The 24,714-nt window shown below is 40.0% G+C and overlaps 1 protein-coding gene across 9 annotated transcripts in view; it reads right to left on the bottom strand.

Annotated features, from left to right (window-relative positions):
- ANKHD1 (ankyrin repeat and KH domain containing 1) overlaps positions 1–24,714 on the bottom strand; it is a 99,390-nt gene that overhangs the window by 70,362 nt on the left and 4,314 nt on the right. For all 9 annotated transcript variants that reach the window (XM_040078089.2, XM_040078090.2, XM_040078091.1 and 6 more), the window contains exon 2: positions 14,197–14,350. In XM_040078089.2, coding sequence (XP_039934023.1) covers positions 14,197–14,350 — 154 coding nt within the window. The remainder of the gene's footprint in view (positions 1–14,196; positions 14,351–24,714) is intronic.

Raw genomic sequence — 24,714 nt, 5'->3', positions numbered from 1 at the left:
TCCATTTTTCAGTGGGTCATTTCAACACTACTATTCCCAGGCATGGAACAGTTTGATATGGTAGGGATTATTTTAGCTTTGTTTTCTAAAACACTAGAAAAACTTCATTGAGGCTTTCAGTCTTTCCAAGCCAAGCACACGCCTTTGGAATCACTACCACAGAAAATCACAGTATGGTCTGATCTCAGCTCAGCTCCAGAGCAATGAAAACTCACTGTCCCTCCACCAGCTCTGCTGTATCTGCACTTCACACTAGAACATATCCTTTTACACACACGTGATACAAATTTTCACTATAAAACTATTTTCCTGTCTCACCAAGAGCATGGCACAAACAGAACTCACTGGCTGCAATTTTTACTTTTCTGCTTCTCAATTAGTAGTTGGACATGCTAAAGAAAATTCATTTAGCATGAAATTAAGAGCTACAGCTTGAGGTTTTTAAAAAAATTTTATTAATTAGCATTTTACAACATTTCATGTCACCATCACAGTCCCCCATACACTTCAAGAGCAACTGAGTTCTCAATTGCTACAAATCATATTCCTGACAGCAAACTGTGACACTCAAAAATTACATTTTCAGTGCAATCTGAAAAATCATGTTCAGATCATCTGCTAAGCACTTCCTGGCAAAAGCAGTAATTTATTCTCCTGGACCGTATTTCATGGTTCTTATCCCAAAATATCCCTTCTTCACGAATCCACACTCAAACATAATAGGAAATCATCCACATTACCCACCAGCAATACTCACAAGTGAAAGGGGATACCTGAAAAAACCTGAAAGGCCATTACAACATACACACACTTTTGGAGAAAGCTTCCCCTAATTCCAGCTCCCAATTTTCACTTACTTGACACTATGAACTCTTAATATTATACTTGTATTTATATCTGTTTCAGCGCATTTGTCGGAACAGGAGCCAGCAATCTCCACCACATGCTCTCCTCTTTCCAGCACAGCAGCTGTAGCAGTGAGATTTGCCTTTTCCAGAATCAAAAGCCAGGAAGTACTTCTCCAGCTACAATTAGCTCTTACTGTTATTTCAGTAACATTTTGATGGCAAGGGTTCCTTTTTGAGATCATCTCCTTTTACATTAGTGTGCTCAAATATCTCACACTCTGAAAATTAATTTTAAATTTCACACAAACACAAATCCTTGATTAACTAGTCAATATTCATTAACATTTCTTTTGAGAAATTAGATTCCTTAAGTTGCAATTTATAAATTTAGATTTCAATTTAGTCTCACGTCACTTCAATAAGGGTTACCTAGTCAGGGAATTCACTACCTCAGCCACCAACTTCCATTTTTAGTACAGCTTGAAAGCCCAGTAAGCAAATTCAACAATAAAAATGGCTTTACATAGACTTATAGATATTTCTAGAAAAATCCCAATCTTCCCAAATAGTCTGCAATTTCAATTAATTCCTTTCCACCAACCCATTCCACCCCATTCCTTTGTTTTCAGAATGCAAGGAAGAATTCGGATATTTGATAGATACGGAATACCAGACATATTTTAGCTTAGAACACTGAAATAAAAGATTGGTTTAGACCTTGTAGCAGAGATTTGTTAACACATGGGAGGTCAAATAGGACAGAATACCAGAAAAATTATCCACATAACTACCTCCTCAAAACTCCTCATCTGATTTAAAATCATGACCATGCCAGACTTTGCCACAGCAAAACTCTCAAGTTTTCTGTCAGTTTGATTTTTTCCAAGCTTTCATTAGGCATCCATTTTCTCCCAGGTATGAACATTAAGTTACCTTTTCTAAAGCTAAAATAACATGAGCTTTTCTATGCCCATCTAACATTCAGCCACTTCCAGAAGGATGACTTTGTGCTCCTCCTGTCCCCATGTTTCCCCCGCTGCCCCCACACCGCAAGAAAGAAGAGGGAGTTTTCTCTCTGCACAGCAAGATGAGTCTGACCAGCAAAAGATCTTTTTAGGCACCACTAGAACTGGTAAGAGGAGGGAAAACCATGCAGAAACAGCAGATTACTGCCTACGACATCAAACAGCCACTAAACCACCTCACACACCTTCCTGTCACTCATTCATAATGTTCCAAATGTTCGCTTCCTAATCCAGGACCTTTATAAAGAAATTCAAAAATTCAAGATTTTGTTTCTATTAAATCTCTATCAAAGAAACATTTGCCTTACTACAAGGCAGCAAGTTCTCAAATGCAACCCTCAACACACTGCTGACTCCTTACAGGAACCACGACTTCCAGACACACTCATCACATTCGTGCAGAAAATCATACTGATCACTCAAACAAATGCACTTTGATCCCATGCATATTGCATGTAGTTTATATGGAAGCATCATGAATGACTCTGGTGTCATGATTACAGATGTACCTCAGCAGCAGCAAACAGCTTTTCCACCCATCTCACTGCAGGTGATCTGGGAGAGAACTCCAACTCTCGGGTTACCTTGTGTTTTAAAGCAGCAATTGGGACAGGAGCAATATTACAGTGAAAACAACTGCCAGTTCTGTCTGAGAATAACTATTTCTGCCAGCTCCACTCAATTGTTGGGGTTTGTTCTGGTTTGGTTATTATGTTTTTACTGGAAAAAGCATTCTTACCCACTGGCAACTAAGACCTTCTTCCCAACTTGTTTTTGATTGCAAGAAAATATAAGATTTGAGAAAAATATTTAAAACACAGTACTAATTTTAATTCAAATTATAAAGGAAAAGAAATTAAACAGTGGTTTATCTACATGACTCTGAAAAATCTGAATTTGCTTTGGTGCTTTGCTGGGATTAAATGGGAGTTACATTGGATATCACAGTTAAACAGGAGCTTAGCACTTGGAGCACTTTGTTTTAAATTTTTTTTGAGTTACAAAGTCAGGGTTTTCTTAAATTTTTTCCCACCCTTAACACAGATAAAAGCCAGCAATACACACCCAGAATGATGTGCCACAGAAGCAAACTACTTGAGTGTCCGATGCCTTATCCCTGCCAGTCTTCTCTTCCCTCCCTCGCTATCTCCTCCTGCCACAAACCCTCCACACCTTCCCCAGGGCTGCAGCACCAGAGAGTATCCAACTCCATTTTACACTTAATAGACTTAAAACAAATGCTCTTCTGGTTGTATCACGCTTGCCAGCCTTGCTGTGATTAGCTAAGGGAAAACTTCAGCCACGGGCAGAATTGTTCGCCTGGCTTTGTTCGCCTTTGAACTGGACACAGTTAAACAGCAGCATCAGCACATCTCCCGAGCTGGGCAGTCACCCGCTCCCAGCCTGCCCAGCAGAGCGTGAGCACACACATCCCAGTGCATTCCAGTACATCCCAGTACATCCCAGTGCATCCCAGTGAATCCCAGTGCATCCCAGCAGATCCCAGTGAATCCCAGCACCAGGCATGGAGAGCTGCCATCACCCACCCAGAGCCCAGCCAGAATCACAGGAGCTCTGCTCAAATTCTGAGCTTTGGACATCAGCTCAGACATTCCTGTATGGCAAGGAAGAGAAGAAAGAATCTGATTGCTTCTGGGTGCTTATACGAAGTAGTTTTAAAACCCTAAGTCACTCTTGAGGAATTTATTTTAAGCTAAGATTGTAAGCGCATACAATATTTACCCATACAACTACAAAGGTGGCAACTTGCTAAATGATCCAGAAGCAGAAATTATGACCTCTCTAAAGAAAGCTACGATTTTTTTACTTTGTGCCATCAAATATGGAAAAATGTACACAGTTAATTTAATTATTTTACAGAAAAATATCACAGCTAATGGTTGGCAATTATTCTTCATTTTCTGGTTCTTCCTTTCATGGCTTATCAGAAATATTTTCTCATTTCAAGTCTGACAATTGCTTCGCTCCAAGAATCTAAAAGATATATGTCAAAGAGCTACAACTGCTACTGAAGCAAGGGAAGGAGAAACATGGAAATGGCACGGTCCACTGAGGGAGTGTAGGGAACAAAGGAAAACCTCACATATCCCTGAGAAACATCAAGAGAAGAAAAAAATATCCATGGTGTGAAAGGTGCACAGTGTGTCTGGTTCTGTCCCCAATTCTCGCACCACCACAGCACAGAATTCCTGTTTGTGACTTCCAGTGTTCTAACTCAGCTCAGAATTTCATGTCCCATCCTCTTCAGGGCTTGTGTCCCTTGAAAACAAGTTACTTTACAGACATTCCCACCTATTTAGTGGGACAAGGAAAAGAGAGCAGAATTGCTTTCTGCTTTTTGAGTAACCTAAAGGAAGGGAAAGTATCACACCCCTGTGGAGACTGACTCCAGGATATGACCACTCTGCACAACAGAGATGCAGGAAGGCAAGAACTCAAGTAACCTTTGAGTGCTATTTATAGACAAACAGCCCATTTGAACTCTTCTCAACGTTTCTGGCAGTCAGTGGCAAACTGAGCCCCAACGGGCTGTAATTGCCTTTCTGCATCACAAAGCAACTCTGACTCAGTACAGTACTCAGTGACTGTCGGGGAAAAAGACGTTTGAAAATACTGCTACATTTTCAAAAACTGAGTTCAAGTAACATCATTGAGCTAACTCAGATGTCCACAGAGTTTTAGCCCCCAGTTTATGCTAATTACGTATGGCAAAGCAAGCCAAAATACTGAGCATTTGCAGAGTGGTTAAGTGCACCAATTCTTTTTAAAAAAAAAAAAAAAAAAAAAAAAAAAAAATCACTAAATTACTGGTGTATAGCACAGACTACTGTATAAATTCATGTCTCAAACTGAACATTTGAGAAACTCTTCATAAAACCCTCTCCTCTGCCTAAAATGATCCACAGCCTTTCAGCATACTGTCATCACCATATACATGCTGCATAACAAAAGATCCTGGAAGGAAGACCTTTGAGAATGCCACAAGTAGATTGGAGTACCAAACTACCAAATATCAGGATATTGCAGTCTTCAGAAGGAAAATACAGAATTTATTTTACTATGACCCAATTTGAAGAAAGAACACACCACCTACTGCTAACACCACTCTACAAGAACACCCCAGCGAGGGTCATCCCTTTGCAGCATCCTCTTACAGCTCTAAAAACAAAAGGGAAGAGATACATTTTCACCCAACTCCACATCTCTGAAGCTTCAGATGGGAGATTTTGTCCAGCAGAGGTCACAGAATCAATCAAACATGTGGCACCACACAGAACAAGTTTCACTGAGCTTCTTCAGAGAACAATGCAGAGAGAAACTGCAACAAGCACAAATCCAACAGAGAGCACTGCTTCCAATAGCGCATATGGAAAAGTCCAGCCAATTAAGGTTCTACCAAAGCAAACTTCTTTCACTGTTTCCTCCATGTCTTTGCTCTTCATCTGTGTAAAGACTAAAATAAAGTTGTTGCGTCCCTACAGCTGGGGAGGAGGATCAGGCACTGGGTGCTCTCACTAAAAGTGAAGGCTAATAGCCAAAAGCACAGCCATAGTGCAAGTTTATCCTTTTTTCATTAGCAAATCTTCCAACTTTCCCTCTAGAGATTTCCAAAACATACTGTTTACTTGGTTTTGGCGATACTAGACAAAGCCAGCTGGAAGTCAGGACAGGTTGGTTAGAACCTTCTTGCTTGCTGTGGTCTTCCTCTTGCTACTCAAAAGCCAACTAATTCTTTGAAAGCAAAGACAATTTCAGGCTTTAAAAGGATTCTGAGTTGAGCGGGTTTTTTAAAAGACCTATTCAAACATAAGTGTCAGAAAAAAAATACATATATACACATACACAGGAACAGTCAGCTGCACACACAGGAATAATCAAATGCACAAACATGGAATAATTTGTAACAGTTCTTCAGAAAAGTAGTGGTAAATTTAAAAACAAATTCAACTTGCAAACCAAAGGCAAAAGGCAGACAACAAATGGAGATGTATAAACAAAACACAGCTTGCAGGACAGATGAAATAACACTCCTCTCTCCATGCATCAATAGAGCACAGCTTCAGTAACACAACTCATTTGGGGCATGAAGTTATGAAGAACAGAGATCACGTAGTGAGACTCCAGAGGAGAACAAGAGCAGCTGAAAGTCTAAAGAGCATGAATTAAGAGTAGAGAAAGGTTAGATGTTATATAGGGGGAAAACAACCCCCCAAATCCAAAGGAAAAAGATAACTGAGGGTGATATCAGTCTGCAAATCAGCTATAAGGAAGGCTACATTGGAAAAGGGAACACTGAATCTGGATAGATGCATTAAACAAGCAATCAAAGCCACTAAAAACCCCCTAACTGCTTTACTACATCTTCCTTCCTTCCCTCATAAGCTCTTCCAAAGGAAGCAGCTCAGCGCTCCCTTCACCCTTGTGTTACATATTTCAGTACATAACACAGAGGACTGGCAGTCCAAAAAACCTTCTCATCCCAAGGACTGCAGTGGGCTGCAGTTGGCATGCTCTGGAGCTCCCAGCACTGGAGACTGTCTGTCTAACCAGTTCCTAAAGCCACCCATCAGGAATGGCACAAGCACAGCTGAATTTGCCTGGGGAGAAGGAAGAGAAGAAGATAAAACTGAAACTACTGAGACTTTTTTTCAGCCAAATTTCTGAAAAACTTTTAAGAAGCTATACAGAATTTCAGAGAAAGGTGATGGCTAAATCACAAGTTAACAATTCTTGGTTTGGAGGCAAGTTTTTATTACACAGGGGGAAAAGTCCCTGAAGAACTGCACTGCGCATTTTGCTCCCACAGCAACTACTTTCCTGGTGAATACAACCAGGATAACTTCATGCAATGCAATATTTTTTTTTAATGTATCCTAATATGTATTGAATCTTCAAGTATTTAAATAATTCATACTCACAAAGAATATAACATGCCTTGTTGTGCAAGATGTTCAATGTATTACAGCTCATTTTAAATTTAGAGATTTAAGTTCTTAGCTTTCAAAGTAAAGTCTGTAAAACAGCATAAAATTATTTATAGCAGGAAATGAAGATGCTCATACCCCACTGTAAAAAAAGCCACTCGTTTCCATACGCAGAATCAAAGATGAGTGGCAGTATATATTTCACATACTTTTATTAATCTAGTGAAACCTAGGCTTGACTTTCTAGAAATAAGCAGAACTTAATCATCTACACTATGCATAAACTATACTACCATTTGTTTTCTTAGAAATTTGCTTATAATTACTTCCTAAATATACAACAGTGACATTTTGTCAAAGTTGAGTAAACAATTTAAAAAACCAACCAATTCATGCGTTACGCTGCAAAGTATTGATGAATCCGTAAATCTGTTACTTCTGATACTTTCAAAGACCCCAAATATTTGATAAGAGTATAGAACTGACAGAAGTGTTATAGACAGATGTGTTATAGACAGATGTGTTATAGACCACCCCAAGAGCTCAGGCAACTCCTCTCAGGAGTCCCCAGACACAGAACATGAGCCAGACTGCTTTGGCAGCAAACAGCCCTGCCCCAGTGCAATGACTCCTCACAGGACACTTCCACCAGCTCCAGGAGGGGTGGCTCCACATCCAGACTACCGACCTGACTTACCAGTTAGTCCAGTATGGAGCTAAGTGGCTGGCACTGGTTACTGCCACCACGCTTGAATATTAAGCTACAGAACATTAAAAAAAACCAAAAAAAACCCCTTAAAAAGCCACCAACAAAAATCGCAAAAAGAGAAATCCGAGACTGATTCAGATCTGATCATCTGCACACCCCAGCCAATGCTCAAACTCTCTTTTGAACACATCTAAACTCTGATTTATCACCATGTGCTAAGGAAACTACATGACTGACAAACGCAGACAACAATAAAAAAAAAGCAAATATAGATTTCAAGTCAGTGTAATTGAGGCTTTTTTTAATAAACTACTAAGACTCTTCTTGCAGAAGATAAAAGCCAGAGATTGAGGCTTGTCTATGTCCTCACTCCTTCCTCACTTTCTCCTGACACATTTCAGGAGAAGAGTCACATTCTGGTGAACTCAAACTTCCCAGAGCAGTAATTGCTTCATTTCCCACCATTCCCACTCGGCTCCCCTCCCTCCCAGCATCCCAAGGACAGCACCAGAGCACAGCCATCTGCTGAGAGAAGAGGCAGGGACACAGACCAAAGAGAAAGAACAACCCTGCACTGGCTACATCCCATCTCAATTCAGGCACTACACAGCACTGCCAATAAAGCACTGCTGCTTTTCTCCTGCCCAAACTCTCCTTACATTCCTTTTGGTTGAGGCTACTCCAAGTACTAATATAAGAAGTCCTAAAATCAATACTGAATGGAAAAAAGTTTTTAACCAGCATATGTTAATACGTTCCCCATATTGGAACAAAAGAGCAAAGGGTGTTCTATCTTACAGAAGAATCCAACTTGCATGAAAAATAAAATATAGCAGAAGGCTAATAGAAAGGAGAAGCTGAGTTAATAAAAACTATATCCAGAACTGAAAAACTCTCGTTAAAAGGAGGATTGCACAAATTGTTTCTGGTACAATCGTGAAGAACTTGCTGATTACTTATGACTACCTCTGACATACATACACAGATACATATATATATATATATATAAATATGTAGGCAACTTGAGAGATTGAGGAGAACCCTGGTCAATTTTTATACCTCACAAATTAAAACTGGTAAGTTTTTGTCTCATCTCTTCCCTCTCCCCCTCCCCTCTGAAGAAAGGTTAAAATCATCTTCACCAAAGAACTCCAGAAGTAAAGCTTTCAGAGCTGGTAAGGTAACTCAGCCACCTGATACCTAAAGGCAGCAATTTAAGTGTTATGACAATGAGACTGCTCTTCACAGCAAAATTCATCTGGAAAACAGCTAAAAAATATGAAGCTGATACATTTAACACACTGTCAAAGCATGGAAGTTAATTTGACTAAGAGCAGGATTAGACGAGACTTTTTCTAATCTAAAAGCCTACTAGAATAAAGAAAATATTTAAATCATGCAAAATCTCAGAGAGATATAATATTAATAATTCAATTACATGCACACAATTCAGTTTATCCAACTTACTCAAAAGCACAACAAATCTATGTTTCACATACCATATATTCCTTCCCACTCTGAATCTTTAGATGGTGAAGAAAGAAAATGAGTATGTCATTGTAAGGTGCCAATATCTCACAAGGCAGAAGCTTTCCAGTTAACAAGACAGTGGTGATTTCAGTGGCAGGGCAGCTTTGATCTCTAAAGAAACACCTACAATGAAGCCTATTCAAACTGCCCTAGTGAAAACTGGTTCCCTTATTTGGTCTCTATACCATGTCCATATAACACAAAGTATTTTAGATCAGATCAAATGATGGTGAAAAGCCTTTCTTGGTTTACAATTAGTCACAATAACTGGACTAAGTTAAGATTTTGGCCATGCTGAAGGAGGCTAAACACACTTCAAATTTGATATTGCAACATTTTTACAAAAAAGTTACATCTTTGCTCAAATTCCAACAATCCTCTCTGATTCCCGCCCCCAAAAGACCCTGCTTCTCTTTCTTTATTTTATAACACCTCTGAAGATGTAGATATGATTTGCTGTATTCCACAAGCACAGAGGTGCAACCAATAAACTGATAAAGATGAATCTGTTTTCTGCATATCTCCACTTCTATAGTTTCAAGTGGAGCTTGGACAACCCTTCAGACATTAAATTTCTAATGCCCATCTTCATTTAAATCACAGCTTAGTTACTCATCAGCCCTGAGAAAAGAAACACCAAGTCCACACAGGAATCTTCATAAATAACATGATCAAAGAATTTCTCTAGCCCAGTCTCTGACACTTTCTGAGGGTTCCCTTGGATGCAGGATGAAAGCAAGCTGTGCCTCTCTTGGCACTGTTCTTTTAGACCACAGCTCACTCCCTAGAAACCCCTGTTGTTAGTGAATAATGAATGGGTTCGATCACACCACAAGGGGAAAAAAAAACAAAAACAAAAAATCCAGGTTTGGTCAATAGGTTGGCAAGTGAGTAAACAGAAATACATATACACAGAGGAAAGCACTCAATTTCACCGTTGCTGAATGTACTCAAACCCTTCAGTTTCTCCTAAAGAAGGTAGACTTCATCTGGGCTCATTCCTATTATCATCTGTGTTCTATATTTCTGCTAAGCAGGCGATCACTTCCACTTTTTTGCCTTTCCTAGTTCCAAAATACAAAACCTATTCCCCCCCACCACCACCTACCAGCTTTTCCAAAGAGCAGTATCAGGCCCTCATGCCTGAACAACTGTTAAGTCTCACAGGTATTAAGAGACACATGTTGTTAGTACTTGATTTCTCTTTCACCATTTACACTACAATTAATCCCTCAAAGTCTCACAAACACCAAACCATTTGTCAGGGTCTCCAGCCACCTTTAATACTGCATTTAGTCAGAAAAGAAAGATATGCATAACTCTGCTCCCTGTTTGAACATAAAGATGGACAATTCACGTGTTTCATTAAACAAATCTTTGGCTCAACATTCTCCCTCTCAAAATATTTTCCTCACAAACCTCTTTGCAAACAATAGTGGGAGTCCTGAAGAACTCACTGCTTACAGAACTCCTCCCTGTGCAGATACCCAACAGGAACATCATGTCCTCCAAAGGCAGCTGAAGTTTCTTTACCGTTTTCTTCTGCCTCTTTTTTTTGATGCTTCATTGTCAAAGTGTTTCAACATTCAGACTGAGAAGGAACACACTTAAAATCTCTGCTGGTAGGGACACAGGCACTCAAGCTATTTCCTCAAGTCAAAAAGCAGTTCAGTAACACTCTATGTCACTTCCCAGAAAGCTCAGCCAAACCATGCTGAAACACTATCAACAGGGTATTTTAACTGCAGGCATTAACATTTTGACATTTCACAACTTTCTGCAGCAATCTGTGTTTTCGGTGCAGAATACACCAAATGGGCATCGAGGATTTTTATTTGGCCATGTGCCTGAACCAACACCTTTCTCTATCCTCTAAAACAACCTGCAGAAAGAGGACTGCACAACGCAAGCGAATAATTTCCTCTTCCTGATGCCAACACAAGTTGGGAACAGAAAATGAAACTGGTTTAACCTGTTGGAATTTTCCCACTTTGCCCTTTTACCAACACATGTTGAGGACCCACGAGGAACCCACCAAGAAGAGCAAGAGCTCTCAACACTCTAACCATTCATTCCCAGCAGCAATGAGCTCTCAATCTCCAGCTGTCAACCACCACCCCTAAAAAGGGCATTTAATAGACTTTCTTATTGAAGAACCACACAAGAATCATGACTCTTCAGAGCTGAAACATTATTTTAAGAAATCAACAGTATCCTAATTAAGAGTGGAGCGAAATGTTTCTAGTGCAGAACAGGACTCCACTCTCAGAATACTAATAACCTGTTTTATTACAGCTTGAAAAATGGAAACATCCCCCAATCAGGATGGCTCTCATTCCATAGGTTATTTTACCTACAAATCCCTTCTCCGCTAATAGGAGTTAAACTGAAGGAAGATATACAAGACTCGGTTTGTTCAGGTTAAAACTTGCCAAACAACAGGATTCAATTGTTTTAATTTATCTTCAGTTTCTGAATGTGGAAACAACGGATATTTATAATGGTCTCTTGGTCTTCAGATTGTAGAAGTATTTTTTGTGAAATAATACAAATACCGACAGTTGCTTAAAGGTAATTGTTCATTAATAAAGTGCTTGCTCTTTCACAGAATAAAGTATGGTTGTCTAAACTGAAGCTAATCAGGCAGGTTTTCAGAGAAAAACAAGCAATCTGTGTTTGTGTGCACATGGATAAGCACATGTGTGTAATTGCTGCTATGCCAAGGGGGTGAGACACAACCCTCTTGCTAGAAATTTGTCTTAAGGCTCTCACCTCCAACATCCACAATCCTTGAAACAGAATAAGCAAGTGAAAAATATCCAGCACTCTCATGGTGGGTAAATACAACTTACACAAACATTGTCAAGCAGTTCAAATAACCTCTGGCTTCCACACTCGCCTGTGCAGCAGCTCTCAGATCAAGACAGCTACTTACAAACAAAACCCACCTCCTACAAATCCTACACTACACAAGAGCTGAAAACCACTTCTGTACTTTGAAGAACAATATCCCAAGTGGCTGCAGTTGCTAGAACTTACCTTCCAGAACTAATAAACAACATGTTCCATGTGAGATCTGAGCATTAAAGGATTCAGGAAGAATGAGCAAAACTAGTTTTGCAAGTCGTACTCATTAAGATTCTAATGACACAGCCACAAGCCAGGCATGTGAGAAACCCCAAGAAATCCAAGACACTGAACACAAAATCGATTTTCCATTAGGTTGTAAGGCGGAATCAAACCTATAACAGGGGGATCACCATAACCAAGGCAAATCTGTGCCTGGAAACTACAGACAAGGCTTTATATGTGTTGAACCATAGTTCTGCTATCTCCTTTTCCAAGCTATCCTTAATGCTGAGGACTGAACTGTGACTAATAGAACAGCAGACATCACTTGCTTTTGCCAAACTGCAAAAGAATACAAAAGGCCCAACATTAGGCTGCCATAATAGAAGCCTAGAAGCTCACTTAGGGTTAAAAAAGGTATTTTTAGCCAAACCAGGCAGATAAATCCAGTGAAGATATTAGAAAATCTCCCAAAATCACTAACTTCTTTTTCAGTCACTGTTAAATTATGGCTTTTATTAATGAACTACAAGATTTGCAGCATCTTCTTTAGGTTAGCCTGGTATTTTTAGTATACCAATCCACAGTGGAAAAGACGAGTACAGCTTAACTAGAGAGCTCTCCCCAGAGTATTTTCACTCTTTTGATCTCACACATTCATCAGGTGGCATTAATTCTGTCCAGTTTTTTTAGAGAGGGAGATGAAGTCCTCAAACAAAGGCACTCCTTTTTTAATTTGCTCTTCTTTCCAGATTCCTTCCACTCTGCTCATGTACTTGGGAAAACCAAGGCATGGAAACCTCAGCTAAAAAATGAATTACCTAATCCTGGGGACAAATATCCAACTACTGCCTCAAAACCTGAAGGCAGCATTCTCACAGGTGGTACAAGCAGCAAAGGTACGTCCTGGATATTTCAAATACTGTGAGATCCCTGTGAGCACTGCCCCACAACACCAGCCAGAATAACTGGCAATTTATAAAGACGGAAATAGGCTTTGGGACACAGCAGCCACCAGGTACACGAGAGGAACCGATTTTCACTTTTAAAAGCACTTTAAAAGGGACTAAATTATTCAAATTCCCTTAGTGCATGGAGTATCCCAGGAACAGCCTGTCATCCCCACAAAACAAAGTTTGGTCCTCATGAGTTACAGCTGATAGGCTGCTGCAACTTCCTGCTGACAAAAGCTGTGCTGTGCTTTAAGTTGGGGTTTTTTCAAATCCAAAACACAAAGAGAACCCAAATCCCTGTCCCTTTTGCTTCCTCAGAATATAATTCTCCTTTAAGAGTGTACACAGCTTAGCATCTAAACACCTGCAAGTAAGTCCTGTTTTATGTAGCCCTTTAAGAGTTCCAAAGTAAGGTCTGAAAACTCCAGTTTCAGCACACCACTACAAGTCTGAGTATGCACCCGTGATAATCAAATGGGATTTCTTTCAAAGCAGAGATTATATATCTTTTTGTCCTTGGAATTTTGAAACTAACAAATGATTTCCAAATCCATTACAAACACCCCAATCACAAATTGGGAGGATTTGAATTAGTCAGTTCATTCTTAAGCTAATAAAGGTAGAGGCAACTGTGTTCATCACATCTGGCTCCAAAACAGGAATGTTTAATATGTATTTCCCGATAGTGATACGTCAGAACTACAGAACGTGAAAATGCTTCTGTGAATGTCAAAACAGAGAAAAAAGTATTTTACCTGTAAATTCCTGAAGTAATGACTTAATAATTACATATTGACCAAAGCAGCAGGAAAAAAAAAAGTCATTTTAGCAAGTCTACTTCCTTCTCTTCTCTCCCCATTAATTATCCCTCTGGTAACATGTTATCTCAAGTCAATTAAATACCATTAAATTCAAATTACTTTTTCTAACTTAGTATGTACAGAAAGAGTGGACCAAGCAACCTGCAACACTTATAAGAGTTATGAGCTTCTTTTCCTGTTCTGCTCATCATGGGAAATTTCCAGACTCCTGAACACTGCACTAGTGCCAAAATTTATGTGCTGCCAGATCTTTGTACAAGTCAGGTTCAGAAAAAGAACTATACAAGGAAAGTACCTGCAGCCTCCAGTAAGGCTTCTAGTCTTGCTTGTGTTTCTGGATCCACAGTTCTCAAGTCCGCACCTTCTGCAGCACTCGATAAGAATAACTCCGATGTGGTTTTAAGTACTGGGTTATCAAGATCTTCTTGGTCCAAAATAAACGATTCAACCTGTTTGCCGAGTTAAAAAAACAATGTTACCATTTTGGAAGCTTTAAAGTAAATCTATAATATTACCCCCCCAAAAATCCCACAAAAATAATCTAACTGTACTATCATAATTGTGTTTTAACTGCCAAGAACATAGAACAAAACTACAAAACCCATCTGGCCAACTCACTGAAGAGGTAGTTAAAATCACAAAAGAAAAAAACCTGTGTTAAAAAAAAATTGCAAAAATTACAATTTAAAACACCTTAAAAACAGCAAGGTCAACTCAAGATTAAATACTGAATAAGTGTTACGCATGTTTGCACAGTTAACCACCCAAGCAGGCTGTAACATCTTTGTCACCAGCTCATCTACCATGTTATTAACAAAAGCCACCAGTAACGATTTTGGTACAGCTGGACCTATCTGAGTGCCAGGGAAAGATGGAATGTTTTCCCGAGATGCCTTTCACTTCTCTTTTAGAAGTAATTTCAACGGAGGTAGCACAAAGATTTTGTTTGTTTTGCGCAGGAACACAAGAGCTGACCAAAACTCAACGCCAAAACATCTGTCTCCGAGCTGGCACTCGGCAGCAGCCCGGTCTGCTCTGCTTTCTGGACAAGAACAGATCTGCAGGACGATTAAGCAGGCAGGTATTCCAACCGAGCAGCAATAATGCTGTCCCACCAGTGCCCCACGTGACCTCCAAACACAAGTCCATGGAATTACTCAACATAACACACTGCAGTTTTATGACAGCTTGCCAGAGTAAACAAGGAGGATACCTGACTCACACTCTAATGAGAGCAGAGCTACATTTCAGAATCTCCCAGGCGCAGACATAATTTCCTCTATTTTCAGTAGTATTTTAAGACAAAAACACTATTTCATAATTAGATGTTGTCTGTTATCTGTACCAATGCTATCAGTGCCTAATATTTGCCGTAGAAATGAGACATTCCTGTTACTCAGCCACTGCTGCCCTCTCCCACTTCATACCCCAGGTCTTCCTTTCTCAGTTTTCCCCAAAATACTTCCCCCTACTTTTCTCTCACCCCAGCAAAAAGCTACCATCTTGTTTCCCCTGGAAAGGGAAAATTTATACTTCAAAAAAAAATCAAATCAGGCCATCTGCAAATTCATTAAGTGCTCCATTGTGTGAACAATGTTAACAGGATCTGGGAGCAGCACAGAGCGCTGCTATTCAAGAGCAACTTGGTTTCCTTCATTTCTTCCCCTTTTTGATATGTAAATGACTGTAACACTATACCCTGGTGTCCAAGCCAGCCCTGTGTGCCAGGGAAATGCTAACACTGGAATATAATGGGAATCAGGGAGTAAGTATGACTTTTTAGGAACACAGAACACGAGGCCCGTATCTCAGTGGATATTTGTGATCCTGGCCAGCTTACAGATAGTGGATCTTGTGTGCCACACACAAATATTAAAGGTAAGGCAGCAGGCTCTGATTTGGTGCTCAGAGAAGCAAGACTTCTAGGTTAGTCCAAGCAACGGTCCTAAAATAAGAAACTGTCAATTGCAAGAAAGAGTTGAACACTAAACAAGCAGAAAATTAGTGACCTAAACCCCTGAAACATTTGCACTACAAACAAAGAAGAGCTATTTCCAACTCACAGCAAAATACATCCCTACAGTAAGAGCCCCCTCAGCAGAACTCAAATTCCAGGTTAGTCCACAGCCAGTTTAAGGACTCCCTGCTTTCATTAGCTCTGATGTAAAACTGACTTCTGGGAAAATTCACCCTTACCTACATGAGTACTTCAGGGTTTTTCATTCTTTCCCACAAGACTACACAAGGCATTAATATGATGGAATTATTTCTATTGCAACATGTTTGTGTGATCTGGTGAAGGGCAGAAATTCCCACTGTGTGTACACAACCATTCATTATATACAGCTGAGAACTGGATATAAGGAATTTTATTAGATTCTTATGGACATTTTTCTTTGTCAACTACATCACTACATTTAACAGCAGCCCTCCCTTTTGAGGGCATAGCAAAAGGTGTAAAAATGTCACCTACCACTGAAGCAACTGCACTTGAGAACAACAAACACTGCAGAAACACTCCGAGGCTCCTGGCAAGCCTCAGGGTTCAGCCTTGGGAAGAGCCAGGCAATCCTCAGCCAAGGGAAGCACAGCAGCCTTGCAGCAACCTGCCAGAAGCTGTCCTGCTGCAAATTCTAAAACTTCATGGGTTTGACACTTTGGGAAAGATATGGACCGTTTTCTCCCTGACTGCTGCCAGCCCATGCTCACTGGGATACATTTACTGAATATTACAGGCAACAATCCACCTCTTGAACCTAAATCAGTGTTAATTCACCATTCACAAATACCCAGCTTGCAAGGAACCTCTCTCCCCACAACAGGGAATACATTTTGCTTACAGGAACCTCTAAACAAGTCTGTCTTTTTAACAATGATTGTGCAAGCACTACTAATTAGAGTAAATTACACACACGGTTTTTACTTAAGAATACAAGTTGGGTAGTACTGGTGCAGTCTGCTCTTTTCACCACTCTTTAACTCTTCCTGCCTTTCAGCTCTTCTTTACATCAGCAACTGTATTTCCAGAGACCTTGCACATTTAAAAATGTTGCTTCACATACGATATTTCCATCATAGTTTTGTATCACAGGAAGGCAGGTGCTTTCATTATTACTGCACACGTTGAGCATCAATTTTTTGGTTTTGTTTTGATTTTTAGTAAGAGCTTAATAACATACCCACAATACAAATATAACTTGAGTGTGATAGTACTGAAAATCCATATGCAAAATGTTAAAATAGTTGCACCACCGCCAGTCTCCCAGAATAAACTTCAATGTATTTTCAAATCAGAACGTCTGACATTTCTGTAAAACAATGCTGTTTCTCACACACTAAGACAAAGCTAGAAAGAATGAACAGTTGGATATCTTATCACTAATAGCTGAGAAATTGCCTAATTGATCAGAAGTCTCTTGTGAATGACAGTGACCTAAAATGATCACATATTAATAATATTTTTTTTTTTAAAAAAATCAAACTATCCCAAACAAATCTGTCTTTTTAAACAAAAAATAAACTTCATTAAAAATCAAAACAAGCAAGTAAAAAAATCCAAACATATTTCACATTAGCATTCCTGGAAGACATAATACACTGCTCATGTGGCAAAATTTAGGCACTCTGCTCTATCCTAATCAGATCTGCAGCAAAGTGATAGAGTACCCAGTCACTGTGCTATTTTTGGATTATTTTGCGAGCTGCTTTGGGCAGTTAATAAGCATCTTACTTGGGAAGGCTCATTAGGAACACACGGATTCAAGACATTATTTTAACTGCCAAAACAATTTCACCTTCCCAGTCAAAACCCAAGAAGCTGCATGGGACTCGAGGGCAGGGCTCCACCACACCGTGTGTCTCATGCTTCTCCACAGCAACCGTGGACTTTGCCAGAAGTTCTGCAAAGGACTGCAGCAGCTCTGCAGCTCCAATTACACCCTGGTTCCTCCCTCCAGAGCAGCTACATCGCAGCCATGAGGCCTCAACTCCATCAGTGTTTATATGTTAACACCAGGATGTGGTTTACTGCAGGTCAGGGGGGTGCAGAGGGACTTTGCAGGCACCAACATCACCACTAACACTGGTAATTCTGGTGAGATGGACAATGACGAGCAGGGTTACAACACATTTCTAATATTAAATCTAAACTGATCTTCCTTATGTTGCACTACTGCAAAGTACTTTTCCCAGAATAGCCTGGACCTGCTCACAAATAGCCTGCTCCTGACAGGCTACAGAGGATGGAAAAGCTTCCTGGGTGGCTGTAGAGCACCGCTGTCTCCTCCTCCTGCAGGCAAGGGCAGCAGCAGAGACAGTTCCCTCTACCTTCTCCATTTGTGGCACACTAGTGCTCCTGGGAAGACTGTCTTTAAAAAAGTGTGGTTAGGAAAGAGAAAGGTACTGTTAAATTATTTCCTCAAACTTGTATTTCCCAGGAACCGCTTGAACTGTGAACACTTTTTTGGGGTAACAATACTCATCGCTCTGTTTGAAGTGTTTACAAATAATGAGGACCCAAGCACTTGACCAGGACTTCCAAACTCCTATTTTTTATGCAAATAAATGACTGCCTGAACTTCTCTTTTGTGTTAGGAAACTGTTGCTAATTACTTCTATAATTCCTTTTGGACATTTTCACTCCAAAATTAACAACATGTGCAATGCTGTATTAGGATCACAAGAGAAAGTTCTTGTGGATTTTTCTGATAAACCCAACCTCTAACAGTTTATGTTGTCATGTCCTTTATTAAACTGAATGCCAATATTGGATTAATACTTGCAATCCTGCTCTAAAAGTTTTGGAGAATAGGGATAGGACATAGCACTAAGTTAAGACTGAAAATTAGTTTGTATTTCAAATTTGACATCAAACCCCTTTAAATTCCACATATAAAGGATGTCAGCTATCAAAACCATTAAATATAATTATCCCAAGAAGAAAGTAAAGTGAAGGACTTTTTCCCTGACATACACTCTTAGATGCTCCCTGCAACAACTAAGCGTAGCACTACCCCCTTGGTGTAGAGTTAACAGCACCAAAAGGCCTGGTTTTGATTTACCAGAAAATGCACTTTTCAACACTCTTCCCCTGCCAGCCCAGCCAAGCATTTTTGCACCTGCTTAAGGTGCTTTCTGCACAACCATTTCAGTTCCAAGAGATGGAGTAAAGCGAGAGGAAAAACCTCACGCTAATGTGGCTGTTTTCACAAAACCATTCAGTGGGGTCTCAGGACACTGTCCTTCCTTGGCACACCAAAGCTACAGAAAGAAAATAAACATTTCAGGGAAGTACTCTAGACTCTACCTAGAAACAACACAGAATCAATGGGAACATCAATTCAGACATAATTAATGATATAAAACCATATCCACTCTGTTTGGCTTGAGCTGTAATGTCTGTAAACAGCTTCTTTCATTGAAAAACAAAAGTTCCAGCCCAAGAAGACAGCAGCCACCATGACCTGTGAATCACCAAGAGAGCATTGTCCAGCACTGCGGATGGATGCAGTGATTGCAGAGTCTCCTGCCAGCCTGGGGGGTACAGGGTGCTCGGGGTGTGGGGAGCACAAAGTACCTGAAGCATCATTTCCAGTCACTGCTCACCTTGTGACAAGTCAGGCAGCGGTCAGACACTTTCATAGGTTGTTTTAACACATCAAAAAGGAAGAAACCTCGGGGGAGGAAACAAATAATTTTCTACCACTTTACTGAATTTCATGGACTTACAAAGGGGTCTGACAAACTGGAAGATCATTCTTCTGGGAACAGAGAGGCATTAGATCATCTCAGCTCCCTGTGAGGCCATAGACGTGACCATGGCTCCACCTTTAAGTGGAGCTGCGAGCGCTCAGCACCTGCAGCAGCAGCTCCGTAGGCAGGACATTAGATTGGGAGGGTGGAGAGAGAAGGGGTGCAAATCTATTTAGCTCTGATTGCAACAGGAAGCTGGAGGCAGGATTATCTAAAGGACAGCCTTTATTCCCATAGATATTAAGCAATTACCAGCTGATGAAACAAGCAGCTATAGGATCTGGGCTGCGATGAGCTCATTTCAGAACAGGGATTCATGTTGCAGATGCTGCTATAGATACAGTGTAAATACAGGTGGACACAACCTCAAAATTTGTTGCTGCAGGAAAGGAAAGGCCCTCACACACACAGAGTGGGCCATGACTCCAACATCCATACACAAAACGCAACGTTCTTGATGCGTTAACACACGAGCTGACTGAAATAAAGGGAGAGACAGCAGGCAGTGAGCAAGGACTGACATCTTTACGGCGATTTCACCACAGGGTCTCAAGCCTGACACCCCAAGTCACCAGTCAGTTCTCAAAATTACAGCTGTTATTTGAAACATGCAGCTAAAACAATAAATCAGAATTAATGTTTTATACTACCACTCTTCCTGTCCAGATATTGCTGATCCTGGTTTTCAGTTTTCTTGCACTAATGCCAAACCATGAGCAGACACTGCAGGATAAGCAGCTGTCAAATGGTTCATGTCAACTTAACCATTTTCCTGATTTCTTTCTTAAACAGACAACTGACACTATGCCATTTACGTAGTTTTGAATACTACAAACTACATCCCGTCACAAGCCCCTGGAAAGAGCTGTCTGATCGATCTATGGATCTTACAGAAACAGGAACACTACAGTCTATTTTTATTAAAACACTGCTTCACAACAATAAGCAACATCGTTGCACCCTGTTAACCCTCACACAATTAAGGCACAGAACACACAAGGTTCACTCCTCTTAGTACAAGAAGCTGGCAATGTTACAAAGTTTCTCTGTATAGCAGAAAAGATTTACTTGTCTCAGTAAACACTGGTAAAACCTAAAGAACTGTTAAAACCTGCCTGTAGCTCTCACATATTCAATGTCTGATAAACAGAAATTATTATGACTATATTTTCCCCATGTACTAAACAATCTTTTCCAGCAAAGAGCTGTCATGTACAGAACTTGAACTGACAACTGAAGCTTATTCAAAATTCACATCAATCCCAGTAAATCAAGTGGCAATCCTTGACATGTACTTTATACCAAAGAAAACCTTTGCATGGAGACCAGGAAACTTGACTAAAACAAGCACCACTTGCACTAAGCACTCCTTATTTTCACGTATTATATCTCAATCCACTCTAAATCATGTTTTCGGTGCTCCCATCTTCACCACGTGCTCTAGGATTCCCTCCTCACCTGGTTTTTATATCTAATATTCCCACAGAAAGAGCCCTCTTCTTTCCTCACCTCAAACCAAGAAAAAGCTGGTGTAATTCAGTACTTGATTTATCAGAATATAAACCAGAATTGTTGCATCAATTTAGCCAGGGCTTTCAGGATGGTGTCCCTGCTCAAGTATTAAATCCCAGGCATTAAAATAAAGTGAAGGCAACTTTTAAGACAGAAGATGGATTGCTGATGTAAAAGCCCACACCCAACCAAGATGGGAAACATTCTAAGCCACCTTCTTGGAAATGACCTTTTAAGATCTCTTTTCCATCCAAGGGGACAATGCCTAAATAGAAAAAAAAAACATACAAGTGGATCTTGAATACAATAGTAATTCAATAATCTGTTTCCAGGCCAACCTATACATCTCAGACAGAGAAGTCTCAGCATCTAAAGTGACTAATTAAGTTATCTAGAGGCTTATAGCAAGCTGAAAATCATCCTGGGCTTTCTGCCCCTATCAGAGCCCAAGCTAGTGGCAACTATTCTTTTCAAGGCTTGGATAAGCAGGTCTGTGCATGCTGTCCTACTGCCAAACCCCAATCCAACTCCTGAGCCACCACTTAGTCATTTCAAAGAAACTATCTGAGAGTCTCGGCTAAGCTATGATCCACAGAAAATCCAAGATATGGCAGTACAAGGGCTTAAAAATGTAACTATTTTATAAAAAAACCATTAAAAGAGAGATGTTTATCTAAGCTGTTGGACTTATCTTAAGAAATCCTAAATGTCAAACATCCACATGAGACTCCCTTTTCCCCTGGCTCCCTTTCGGGCTGTGGAGGAACACATGCTCTAAAGAGGTGATGCTCAGAAGTCACCATGATGAAGGATCACAGCTTGGAAGCAGATCCTTCAGCCCCAAATGCTGATCTCTCCTCTTCCCTTGGTTTGAAATATGACTGACTTACTACCTACCTGCCATGTGACACTGTTAGTTTAATTCATGATTCTGGAAAGGGAAAAGTTCAACAGGTTTAGGGATTTTTCTAGAAGAAAATCTTAGTTAATTAGTAATCCCTATGTTTTACTAAAGGCAAGGGAGAATAACTTAGGGACTTAGCTGAAACCTAATGCTAAAACATGAAATGTTAAAAACACGTGAGATGACTTTCTGTGGGACCACTGTCCACCAGCCAATAAAGGATCCTTTTTTCTTTTTTTTTTTTTTTTTAAAATCAGGGAGTATTTTCTTCCTGCAGGGTGGGTATGCAGGAAGGTACCTTTGAAAAGTTCTCCTGGCCAGAAGGGCCAGCCACAATTGTCTCTTCTCAGCTACCACCAGTATTTGGACAAACACATCATCATAATTCAACTGTAAATAAACCCTCTCAGTCTACAGCACTTTTCCTACACATTCTGGGATGTTTTGGAAGAGCTAAAGATGAAAATAATTTTGAAAAAAAATTTCAACTCCCTCTTGAAAGCAAAGGACCAAAGTGAGTAAGGGGTCTCAACTCACACAAAGCAAGGAAGAAGAGGATCCAGCACAGGACCAATTCTTTTATTTATGTTTTATTGTAAGTGTTTTCTATCTGCACTTGACCAGAAGTTACACAATACAGCAAAAACTGAGAAAATATTCTAGTATTTTATAAAACTTTCAAATAGTCAGTATTATGTAAGAAAAAAAAAAATCTTAAGAAATGAGTTGCAAGAGTAAAAATAAGATACTATCCTATAATAGGATGTATTTCCATAAATTTCACTTGCTTAGCATTCCCCCCAAAAATATGCAAAATAAGATCTCTGCATTTCCACAATGAAAAGGGAGAACTATTTGTTGAAGGGAAAAAAACCCCACCATAATATCTATATTCTATTACAATATATATCTGTGTATATTAAGAACTACAGCATGTCATCCTAACTAAATTTACCCCTAAATCCAAATATTAATTCACTTGTATCCCACTTTGTCAGAGGCAGCACGGGTTTATAACAAAGACTGCAACCTTGTTACTGCAGTCTGTTGCTACAAAAAAGAAGTATTTGTATCATTTCAAAGTTAAAGTAATCTTTAGTTTATCATAGCCCAAGGTCATATGAGGTATCAGGGAGAAAGTTTCTACTTGAGATAACCTCTGAGGCCAGACGCTGTTCAAAAACCTCCTAAATTTACCTAAGTACTTGCACAAATCACTGATTTCTGAGGTTTGCTTACAGTACGCCATTCCAGCAGAAGGCCATTCCCACAAGGAAGATAAGGTTTACAGGAGGCCTTTGGCTGGTGTCTGCATGGCACCTGGGCTGCTGCAAGGGAAGAAAGCATCTGCAGGAGACAAATGAAAGCACCCTGCTGAAGAGTGAGGCTTCAGAGCTTCACTTCAACAGAGCTGCAAAGAGTCCTCAAAAAAGATGCAGGAGTTATTTTTCTTGCTTCGTGCAGTTTTCAGTGGGAAAGAAACCCAAGGTTCTTTTTTCCATATAAGTCAAGACTTGCCTCTGTTTTAAATCCAAGAATCACTTTTACTCTCCAATAACAGGTTAATACTTTAAAGGAATCTTCATATATGTTACAAGAACTCAAAAATTTCCTACTAAGATGGAAGCTCTGCAGCCTCCTCACCTGCAGGGTCTGAGCCCCAGCTGTGGACTCCAACAAACACCCCAATTCAGTCCTGGAGCTGCTCCCAGTTTTAAAGGCCAGGCCCTGTGTGCACAGAAAAAAAGAGTGCCTGTATATTCTCCTTCCCTCCACACTGACCCTTCTGTCAAGTGAATGTTGCAGGGATGGTTTGAGCTCTGAGCAGAGGACAATGTCCCCATGGCACGATCCAACTGTCCTCACAGCTGGATTTCAGCATCCTCCAAGGCAAGGAAAAGAGACAGAAGAGCTGCCCAATATCAAGCCCACGGGGGAGCAGCTGGGTAGCCCCAATTTAAACGAGAACACAAGAACTCATGATTCAGCATTAATGCTCAAACAAACCCTTTCCACCCCCCCACCAGACTGTAGCTACTTGACTGGTGAAACCTATGTGCAAATTTGTACCTAAATATAGATGTTCTGCTAAATTTGGCAAATCTCTCCTTACCAAGGGGTTGCACTGCATATTTATGTAATTATACAGTAGTATTTCACATCTTTACTTTCTACACCTATCATTAGAAAACAGTTGCTGACATTTATTTTAGGTCATGTACTCAAGTGGGTCAAGCTGCACGAAGGGGAGAGCCAAGTTCTGCAAGAAACCTTACAAATCAGTTCACTGTAAAATGTTATTGAATGGGACTAACCATAACTACACTGCTTGTTTCTGGTTACCACAGGCCAGACTTACAAAGCTACTGAGATACCTACCATGATTTTTCTGAAGTCAGATGCCTAATCAGACTGGGATTAAATGAACACCCTGCTAACTCCCTGCATCCTGAAGACTCACCTCAATACTCTTGGAAATCTGAACATGTTATCCCTTGATGTTTTCTAATCAGTGAATAATTCCAGGAAGAAAATTTTACATTTTCTTCCATTTCTTACCTCCTCAGCTTTGAAAGAGCTTGTCAAAAGAAAAGATATCAACTGCTAAACTGAAACCTTTATTTTTCAGAGAAAAGGCTTTTCTGC

Source organism: Hirundo rustica, chromosome 14 (assembly GCF_015227805.2).
Source record: "Hirundo rustica isolate bHirRus1 chromosome 14, bHirRus1.pri.v3, whole genome shotgun sequence".
NCBI classification, from domain to species: domain Eukaryota; kingdom Metazoa; phylum Chordata; class Aves; order Passeriformes; family Hirundinidae; genus Hirundo; species Hirundo rustica.
The sequence above is the reverse complement of the archived record's forward strand: the minus strand, read 5'-3'. Positions and strand labels throughout refer to the sequence as shown.